The 10,876-nt window shown below is 41.5% G+C and overlaps 1 protein-coding gene across 1 annotated transcript; it reads left to right on the forward strand.

Annotated features, from left to right (window-relative positions):
- The first annotated feature begins 6,699 nt into the window (after nucleotides 1-6,699).
- Nucleotides 6,700-10,292, forward strand: HEBP2 (heme binding protein 2). The gene is made up of 5 exons (XM_032117840.1): nucleotides 6,700-6,927; nucleotides 8,623-8,707; nucleotides 8,806-8,941; nucleotides 9,050-9,215; nucleotides 9,851-10,292. Exons 2-5 carry the CDS (start codon nucleotides 8,633-8,635, stop codon nucleotides 10,023-10,025), a joined length of 552 nt encoding a protein of 183 aa, XP_031973731.1. The 5' UTR covers nucleotides 6,700-6,927; nucleotides 8,623-8,632; the 3' UTR covers nucleotides 10,026-10,292.
- The last annotated feature ends 584 nt before the right edge of the window (nucleotides 10,293-10,876 follow it).

The following is a 10,876-nucleotide window of genomic DNA, read 5'->3' on the forward strand; positions in this document are numbered from 1 at the left end:
ATTGTAGAGCAGTGTGGTGTATTTTAGAGCTCTTTTAAGCTTTCTAGAGTATTGTGGAGCTCTGTAAAGAAATCCACACTGATTTAGCGCTCTGGAGTGTTTTAGATTTGGATTTTAAACTTAGGGGGTGTAATAATAGCTCTTTCAGAGCTCATCAGAGGTGTTTTGTAGCTGTGTGGTGGTATTTTAGAGGGGTTTAGAGCACCTCACAGCATATTTAAGGAGGTTTAGAGGTCCTTAGAGGAGTTTAAGAGCCCCAGAGGAAATTCACCGATCTTCAAATCAATGTAGAGAAGTCTAGATACGATCAGAAAAAAGGTCCTTAGAGGAGGTTTAGAAAGATGCTAGTGAAGTTTAGAGGACTCAAGCACTCTACAAAGGGATATTACAGCTCCTCAGAACTACTTAGTGTGCCTCTGAGGAGTTCTGGAGTAATTTGGAGCTATTTTTCAGATCTTTAGAACAGTTTCAAGAAGTGTAAAGCTATTTTAAAGGTGGCAATGAAGTGTTAGAGATGTTTAACACAATTTAGTGGCAGTCTAGAGCTGATTAGAACAGTTTTATAGTGCTTTAGAGACTGCTTAAGAGTTGTGTAAATTACATCTGGTTTGAGGCAATTGCCTCATTTGAGAAATACAGCGTTCCCTACAGCTCTATAGAGCTGATTAAAGGATTTTAGAGCAATTTAGAAGATGTACACAGTAGTTTAGAGATGCCTAGAGGTGTTTAATATCTTAGTTCAGAGACATTTTGAGAAATTTTAGAGTTGGTCCAGCCGATCGCCTCCTCAGTTCAGGGTTGGGACTGTCTTCCCACACCTGGTCACTGTTTCTGACTCCCCTCAATGCCCCTGTCCCTCTCCCTGACTATCACACACTAAGGGTTTCCTGTTTCAGGGAAGTCGTTGCTTACCTGTGGAAGGGATGCAATTAAGGAAATGGTAAAAATTCTAAGACTCTCTGAATTACCAGAAGAAAAAATAACTGTGCTTTAGCCAAAAGGAATGCTTCAATGGCTGTGGGAATTTACACTCAGGAGAACCTGAATACATGAACTGACATTCAGGTTCCAAAATTTACACTGTAAATTCTAGGCAAGGCAGAAGAGGAGTTCAGGCTGTCTGCAGCTGCAGCATCTTATGCAGTGACTGGTAAAGTGTCTTCCCACTTGCCATGAAATAAGCAGTACAGTGTCAGTGGTGCCAAGACTCAGAGGATAATAAGGACACCAGTGAAAGCAGCAACAATCAGTTGCTATTTTTCCAAAGTAAGTCTAGCAATAAAAATACAGTTTTTAACAGATTTAAGTAATTTTTCTATAAGGAAAAGCACATGAATGTCAAAAGTGTATCCAAGTAACTTTGCAAGGTAATTTCAAATAGGGGAGTTACAAACTTATTTTGCTGCCATGGGCCAACAAGGTGGATTCATACATTTAATAAGAACTCCATTATTCAAGTAACTGAAGGAGCTTAATTACTAAAGCCAAAGGCCCTGCAAGTTTCCTTCAGACTTTTTGTTATTGCTGTATTATCTTTTCCATTACTTTCCAATACACTGACTAGAACTTACCATCATTTACTTCTACTTTCCCCAAATCACAGTTCTCTCTACATATATACAGTTTTGACATCCAAGCTTTCACATTTCTCAAGGGGACTTCTGGTTTAGCATAATTACACTATAGTCTTGCTTCTTTTTCTCTGCAATAAACAATGTATCCAGATGTAATTTTCTTTCAAAGACAGACCCAAGTCTATTTTCAGAAAAATATGAAGTACTGAAGCCTAAATGAATATTCAGAAAGATAGTACCGGCGAAAGTGATGAAATTGTGTTAAATACCATCATAGCTGGTTGGTATTCAGAAGTACATCATCTGGGGAGTTGATGTGATGTCATTATCTATCTATCTATCTACATTTACTCTGCTCTAAATCTAAAGGTACAAAAATCAAAATAAATACTGACCTCTCAGTTATGAAATTTTCACTTTAAACTATTAAGTTTGCTGTAGATTCTACCTGAAAACTTGCCAGTTTAATTGTTCTAGAGTTAAGCATAACCTGGAGGATTTTCCTAACTTAGCATTTTCTTACTGTCTTACACAGACATTCCCTGGCAGGTAGTTGGAACTATAAGCTCTTTAAAGTCCCTTCCAACACAAACCATTCTGTGATTCTCTGATTCAGGCTGCTGTGTCTGCTGCATAAAAGATGTTTAACATGCCAAGTTGTTAATGTTTTAGATGTTAATATGTTTTCCCATTAGCAGTCAACAAGAGTATAATCAAATTTATGTCTCTGGAAATAGAACGAACTGTCAGGGTGCACTGGAGCCAAAGTGACCACTGGCAACCAAGAGACTGTGATGGATGTTACTCTTCAAGTAAAGCTCACCTCTGAACACAGTCAACAGTGCCATCTGCAGCACACTGCAGCATTGGCTCATTCTGGGAATGAACAGGAAGAGAGAGCAGGTTCTTGAAGAATCCATCCCTGGAGGCCTTACTCACATCATCTAAAGAACAGAAGTGTCCACCAAAACTCCACACCCACTACCAGTATCCCCACTGTTAGAAGATGGGAGAGTTCTGATATGATCCACATTTCATGCCAGTAAGATGAGGAAGAAGCTTAGGAGACAAACCCTCAGTTCCAGATACCTCTTCATGCCTTTTTGGAGGAAGTGGAAAATATTATTTTAAGGAAAATATTTCCTTTAACATATTAATCCCCACTCTCTGTGCCTGTTTCTGGCATCTCTGGACATGTTCTTGGGATCCTGGGACTACATTGGGAAACCCTGAGCTCTCTAGGGCAATTTCTGCATATCAGGATCTTTTTCAGACTCGTGGGGCTGTTCCCACCATTTCAGAATAACCCTTCAGCAGAATCAAGAGCTTAACTCAGGTCCTGGACAGGACAGGAGCTGCCAGGTGGTCTCACTCCATGCAGCACATAGACTGGAGTAGGATGAGAATGAGAGGAAGGGTGGGAGGAAGGGAAGGAGGGGGCCATGCAGGTAAAGAAAAAGGGAAGGAAAATACCATTTAAAAACTCTGGGAAGGGGGAATCAGAGAAAGAAAATGCAGAGCCCACTGCATTTCTGCCCAGAAAGCTGTTGCCTTTTCAGAGTCACGTTTGCAAATAAGCTGTATTCTCTCACACTTTAGGCTTAAGTCTCTACTAAACACCATTTTAAAAAAGCAAAACCAGCAATGCAATAAATTTGCATCAAGACTTTTTCTCTAGCAAGCACTGTTACCTCTTCCCCTTAAAGAGAGATTCCTATCTTGAAGATAAAAATTTACCTTGTTTCACATTCTTGTTTCTGAGAAGAATCTGTCAATAGCAGAATATGGATGAATTTGTAGGGGAAGATGAATTCATTTCCTCTCAGCACTCAAAGAGGACTGAAATTTCTGTGGATCTAGGTCACTTCTTTCACTGGCTAAAGTTTGCTGAGACAACTGCTTGTAGAGTTCAGTTTCTAGCTAGATCCCAGAACAGATCCATATTTTAAAAAAGCCTTATTGTGGAAATAAACCAGTGAATAAAGCGGTATATAAAGCTGAGATAGCTTCTCTCTGGGCTCCATGCGCGGAAGACAGGAAGGTTTTGGAATGTTTTCATGGCAGGTGGAAGCAAGGACTTCTTTAGGATTAATTCCCCAAACCTGGAATGGTTTCAAAATGTGAGCTTCAGCAGAGAAATCTTGCAAAATGCCAAGTCAGGAGTGCTCTGAAGTGGTGTTGGGTGTAGGAAGCTTTTCATTTGGTCAACAGCAGCTAGTTCCATGCCTTCTCTGATGAAGTGAGCATGGAATCACTCATTCAGCAAGATTCAGGTAACACTGTCACTGAGTGAGAAGGGAGATGCAGCAGTTCCACTTGTCACTTGTAACAAACTAGCTGGAATCAGGGAAAAATATGGACAAAATCCACACACACATTTCCAGAAAGCAGATGACTTTTGGCTGAAGATGAATCCAATGGTAACAAATTCCCCCACTGATATAAAATGTGTAAGTCAGAGCATAAGGTCTAAACACCACCTCACTGCAGTTATGGCATAGATTTCCTTTCCACAATTTCTAAGGATAATAAGAACCTCCTTGGAACAGTATTATAGTACATTCAGCTGCTTCTTTAGAAGATGGTATGCTTCTGCTTCTACGTTTTCCATGCTGGAAGTGAGAATATGATATAAAATGGAGGCTTTCTTTAGAGCAAGGAGGTAAGAGGCTTCTTTTGGGACATGGATTTGCAATAAACCACAGTTCATCTAACAACATATAAGGACACTTCTGCTGCCCTGGACAGTAACTACAGTAACATCACATGCTCAACTCCTTTGTTGTGAAGTGAGGTTTCTGCATCATCAGATGAGTGTATGTTTACAAAAGTAAAGGCCATTTATATGTGAAGAGACTCAGTTCTTTTAAATTAAAATCATTGTCAAACATTCTCTGACAGGCTTAGGCAGCAATGCAAAACTGCCTGGAGCTTTGGGTTGAGACCACTTGATAAAACACGTGAGTGGCCACACATCCCTATCTGTCCCTCACACCTCCATTCTTCATATTACGCTACAGAGTTAGCTACAAGAACATGACTCAAAATTGTAATTAACCACACTGTAACAACACACTTTTTTTCCTGGGTTCCTCCACTCCTGACACAATTAGGTCAGTGGAAAAGATTTCTGCTTTTTGTGCAAACAGTCTGTGCTTGCCTGTAGGGATAAAGGCAACTTACAACAGGGTGGATGTGACAGCAGCGATTGTAATGCTGCCACAGAGCAGATAGAAGCAGTTTTGCTGTGGAGAATGTTGCTTAAGGTCTTGTTACAGAGTGGAAAAATGGAAATCACAAGTGATCATATCATAGGCTTGTTCTTGTCCTTATCCAATCGAAGTTATTATTTAAGAACCAGTTCATTACAGTGTTCCTGCACAGATGAAGACAGTAAAATCAGGGTACAAGCCACATGCTTTTATCTGCTTGTGCCCTCATCTCTGCTCCTTAAGTCAAGGGAACAGAAAAATACTGCTTTGTTAGCAATTCTAGAAAATGCCAGCTAAGTCCCAGATGCATATTTATGACATTACAGAGAGGTCACAGGGCCTTTGAGACTTAATGGCTGCTGTATAGTCGGATTTTCCTCTATTTGGAGGTACACAGTGCAACACACTGTCAGCTTGCACCATAATCCCATCCCCATTCTCTAAGTTTTGGAATGTATATAAACAGAATACTGTCCCCATGCCTGCCCTACTGTCTCATGCAGCTGTTGACATGTTCTCTCAATGTTTATGTGTAAAAACAAAAGTGCTGGAAAACAACCTCTCAGGAAAACACTGAGGATTGTTCTCCAGCCTGGGGGTGCTCCACCAGGAACAGTCAACTCTTTGTCAGGGAGGTCAGCTGGACACATACAAACTCACTGGGGGTTTGTTCTGGGCCTCTCTGCTTCAGAAACCAAATGAGAATCCACTGTGGGCTTGTCTTTTTCTACAGTTATTGCCCCTCTTCCAAGGTAATAATTCTCAGTGCTCACCATTGGGGTAAATTTGTGGAGATTTGCCAAACTATTGTTGCTGAGTATTATTTTTCATATGGCCTTTTCTACTCTAGAGGTGTTCATCCATCTCTGGGGTGACAGGGTAAGGTGACAGCTCACCTTACACCAGCCCATGCCTTTGCATGTCTGTAGGTCCTGAGCAAAGACCAAGCACCTTCTGCTCCTCCTAACACTCTTCTGATGTTGCTGTTTGACCCAAGCAGAGCACAGGTAAAATGGAGAAACATTTTACTCCATAAAATAAAAAGTACAAAGCATGCAGAGAACTCGTTCCGCATTTCAGGCCTCAGCCTGTTCTAATAAATTCCAGTAGTAAATTACTCTGTACACCACCGTCTTCCGTGGCTCTGGAGAGATTTGTAGCTTTAGAGGTAAATTCACAATTGCTATTTGGCATGATTTTACTTCCGTTTTCAGAACAGGAGTGTATCACACAGCATCCTGATGAAGTTCCCTGCAAGCAAAGTGTGTTTTTTCCTGTTAAAAGTCATTCCCAGCTATTGATGTCAAATGTCCCTGAGAGCTTAGCTGAATTAGGCTGCAAGGAATTTGCACAAACCATGACAAACTGGGAGGTGCTCTCAGAATACAAACTGTAGAGTTTAATCTGCCCTATTGTGCTGGTACCGAACTATGTCTGGAGATGCAGCTAGTTAAATGAAGAGCCCAGCTTCGCTGTGTGTATTATAAGCAGGACAGGATTTCACAATAGCTTTGTATAACCCCTTTGTGCAGATATCCAAGGGCTAAGAGGGCTGATTAGCCTCAAATACCACTCAGAACTGCCAGCCATCAGAGAACACTGCCTGTCTTTCATAACATGCCAGCAAAAATCTCGTGAGGATGGTCTCAGCAGAGTGTGCAGCCAGATTTCTACCTACCCTTTATCCCTAGGGTAAAAAGGAAAAGCTGGCATTCTGTATTGCACCACTCTCCTGTAATCCAAGTCAGGGAGGGGGGAGACACGTTATTTATGTGAAATCCTTTCTCCCAAAGCACAAAACCTGCCACTGACCCTGACATAAGTGGGCACACAGCCATGGCAAACAGGGGAAGTTACACAAGGGTGCAAAACTGTTTACAGAGCCAGATCACACACTAGTCCCAGTGCTGCCTCGTGGGTAGTAGGTGGGGCTTTTGGCATTTGCGTGGGGGCTCTCCAATGAGACCCAGAACAGGACAAGGCTCCAGCCTTCTGGTTTTCATAACACTGGCCCCCTCCAGTAGGGCTGAGGCATGGGAGGAGCCTGCCCAAACTCAAATAAACTGACATGCAGCATCTCATGAGGATGTGCAGTCTCCACAGGACACACTGCAACAGCTCGGACAAGGACAGCTGAAACTGTAAGTATGTCTACCTTCTCCACTTCCTCAATAGCCCTAGTAGTTTGTGGAGTGGCATGTTCGGGCTGCATTTACTTGTGCTAGCAATGGAACCTGCTGCCTGTCCCTTTGGTTCATGTGTTAACAGCCACAGAAAAAACCTAAACACCCTATAGACATATTTATATGAATCGATGGACATTTCAAGGTTCAGCTTTCCTGTACATCTAAAAAGAATTCAGCTGTATCTTTCCCATCCCAAGGCACTGTTCTGTGTAATTAAAAAATATTTCTAACATGCAGTCACTGACAGTACTGGCCATAAAGTTATAAAATCCAGAGCTGTGAGGTGTACCCAGTAATTAAGGAAAGGTGTGTTGGGAAGGGGACGGAATTAGCCAGTAAAGAGAAAGCAGCTCGTTCAGTAGTTAATAAAAGTGTTAAGCAGCATCTTTGTCTTTGAAATGGCAATAAATCGTTGTAGGAAGTTTCACTGTAATTGCTTGTACTTGCTTCTAATTATATGCATTCCTGCTTTATTATGCTTTGTTGATTTGTAAATACCATGGACAAAGTCTGTTAATAGAGTACAACTGTGCAGCACTCCCTGGTGACCATCATTCTGGTCAGGTCTGCTGGAGATTATGTACCTTCAGGCTGGAGAAGGGAACAGCACCTGCCTTTACTACTGGCAGCAGTATCCTGCTGTTTGATTCTGACCTTCCCTTGATCCATGGTGACAACTGAAGGAGCTGCTGGAAAAAGCTCAACACTCAAGTGGCTCCATATACTACTTATTTTAGCCACCCCTAGGCAGGGTATGGAAGGGGATTAATAGAATTCAACAGTAATCCAGATATTACAAGACAATGGAACAGGCAAGAAAGTAGTTAAGTAGCACAAGGCAGTTGATTTTACAGAACTCACATTGTTACCCAAGAAATAGGTAATTAAGTTATAGTCTGAGAAGACAACATTCTATGACCTAAGAATCCAGATAATCACTGAATTCTGCGCTCTCTGTAACATGAAGGGCAAAGGACATTGGAATGTAACAGAAGGCCAAGACTGTCAGAATACAGGTAATACACTACAGTCTGCCTGGTTAACAACAGAAGTCATCTATGAAGGCCACTAAAATCTCAGCATTTAACCAGACATGATTATTTCAACGGTGGTTTTGAATATTTTCACTTGCTTTGTTTGGGACAGTGCTTTTAAATTTTTGCCTTTTTCCCTCCCATGTGAAGGCTACAGAGAAAAATAGTTAATTCATTCATAAATGCAGAAAATCTCATTTATCCACAGGATTTTGAGGCTAAAGGCCTTTAAGAAAGTCATCAGCTATCATGAGAGGCCAAATAAAGTTAAGGGCACAGTCAACACCAGATCACTCACCACACCACTATTGCCTTTTCATCCAGGAGCGATTAGACTGAAGTGAAATCCTTTTGACTTACGGATTTCCACAAAATGCCCACTTGCAGAATCTCACTTTGCTGTCAGGAAATACCTTTGTCATGGAGAAGCAAGGGCAGCATATCCTGAAAGAACACTTCCTCCAGTAGAAGTAGGTTCTTGGTCCTGGTGCTCTGTTTCTGCAGGGCTAAAAGGATTTCAGCCTTTTTTCAGGCCTTCCACCAGTTCAGCGACAACTGAAAAGCCCTAGTGCCATAATAATTTAAGAGATGCCAAAGAACTGTGTCTGCCTTCCAGCTCTGGCAAGATGATCAAGTCCTTCAAGCAAACATTTCTGTCCCTGGACCTGCAGTCTCCTCGGTGGAGCTCAGCAGAGGCAATGGTAACTGCAATAGTCCTTATATGCCGATTTGGAAAAAGTAGCTACTAATTTCAGTGAACACCCAGCTGATGGTTACCGTGACTTTTGCTACCTTTCAGGTGAAGGACTATGAACTGCGTCAGTATGAGACAGCAAAGTGGGTCAGCACAGTCATTAGGGGAGAAACCCAGAAGGAAGCAATGCGCCAGGGCTTTTGGAAACTCTTCCACTATATCCAGGGAAAGAACGAAAAAGGTAGGACATGCTGGTTTTGAATGGCAAGTAGCTAATGAACACAAATAGTAATGAAGAGTAAAGGAGCTGGGAGATGCAGCTTTGACAACTAGTTTTCCTTTCCTCTAGAAATGAAGATTGATATGACTGTGCCAGTGACCTGCCTGGTAAAATCAGGCTGCACAGACTTCAAGATTTCTTTCTTTGTGCCATTTGAACACCAGGACTACCCCCCCCAGCCCACTGACTCTGATGTGTTCATTGAAGAACGGAAGGCAACGGCTCTCTTTGTCCGGTAAGCAAAACCAGCACAGCTGACACCAGATGAACTCAGGTCAGTAGCTACCCCTCATTTAAGTGTGGGCTATGCTTTCTTAACAGATGACTAAGTGTGGATAGACCCTGCTGTTCAGAGCCTTAATTGCTAAAATCCAACCATTAGGAAATCTTATGGTTGGGTGGCTTACCACAAAGAAAGTGAAGTGACCAAGTTGTGATACATGGGTTTTTTAGCAAACATTTGAAAATTGCATTGCATTTCATAGATGCAGCCTCCAGAATCATCTTCTGAAAACAGTTTGTCCTACAGACCATCTAAACCACTCTCCCAGCACCCTTTAGCTGTAGTCCTGAACCGCCACAATATATGTTTGGCAGGTGTTACAGGAAAAGCACCCCAAGCAACCCTCAAGCCATGTTAACACTCTCAAGAACCAAAGTCAACTTGGGTGTTGGGTTGTTTTAAATATTACCTTTGAAAACAGCAAAAATACCTACATGTTGCCCGAGTCTTGGTTCTGCATGGGTAATCTACTAACTACAAACTGCATCACAAGTGCTCAAACTTGCTTTGCAAGTCTGAGGTTTCCACCTATGAAAATTAAAGCCAGGGGCTTGAACCAAAAAACCTGCCTTTTTCACTTCTATCAGGTCCTTCGGTGGATTCGCCTCCCCAGAGAAATATGCTGAGGAAGCAGACGCCTTGGCCAGAACCTTAAGAAACAGAGGCCAACCATTCCACGAAGACTTCTTCTATACTGCGGGCTATGACAGTCCCTTCAAGCTCTTCAACAGGCACAATGAAGTGTGGTATTTTAAAAAGTAACACGATGGGGGAATATTAAGAGGCTACCAATCTGCTCTGGATGAAAACAGACCTTATTAATAGCTTTTGCTTTAGTGCAGAAAAGATTTAATTTGCATGTGGACACAATGTTTAATTTATTTTCTCCAGGATGAAATACTATTCTGGCTAAAAACATGTCAAAATGTAATTCAAGATCATACCAGGTGGAATGGGCAGGAGATATAACATACTCCTCTGTTGAAAGGTTCTAGGCAACTCTAATAATCTGAAAATAATCCCGCTGAAGTTTGGGTATCTAGCTTTACTTCTCATTAGAAGTGCTACAGCACTAACTGAAGCATTACGGAAATTGAGTTCTTCATAACTAATTTTCCTCATATTGACATCACCCCTGAGATCAAGGAGGAATTTAAATGAAACTTTAGAGAAGAAAGCTTCCACTAATGAGTGGAAGCAGAAACATCTTAGCAGGCCTTAGTAACTCATAAGAAGTAACTGTTGTTAATTAGCATAGCAAAATCTCCACACTCTTCACTGAACTTTTTTACCCCCTCATGAACACCAAACATTGTGTTGCTTAAATTCCAGAACCCTTGGAAAAGGGTTACCAACTCCAAGCTGTACATGTTCTGAGATTTGCACCTGAACACGTAATACCAGGATTACTGGTGACCTATTATTTCAGTAGCAAATACACAAGTACTAAGCTTAGCTCTCACCTAAAACACTTGAACTACTCCTTTAATTATTTAGCTTTCTCCAGATACGGGTATTGCTCAGATCACCTGCAGCCTGCACACCAGCAGTATTTGACATTTAACCTACTTTAGTCTCTGCTCTAAATTAAGCATTTTAAATTTTATTATAGT

This window comes from Corvus moneduloides, chromosome 9, assembly GCF_009650955.1.
Source record: "Corvus moneduloides isolate bCorMon1 chromosome 9, bCorMon1.pri, whole genome shotgun sequence".
NCBI classification, from domain to species: domain Eukaryota; kingdom Metazoa; phylum Chordata; class Aves; order Passeriformes; family Corvidae; genus Corvus; species Corvus moneduloides.

Bases quoted from the DNA above. Each gene is read 5' to 3' on its own strand.
- HEBP2 (XM_032117840.1), top strand. From the start codon at position 8,633: ATGATCAAGTCCTTCAAGCAAACATTTCTGTCCCTGGACCTGCAGTCT. The intron at 8,942-9,049 runs GTAGGACATGCT...CCTTTCCTCTAG, and splicing joins CCAGGGAAAGAACGAAAAAG to AAATGAAGATTGATATGACT. The intron at 9,216-9,850 runs GTAAGCAAAACC...CACTTCTATCAG, and splicing joins GCAACGGCTCTCTTTGTCCG to GTCCTTCGGTGGATTCGCCT.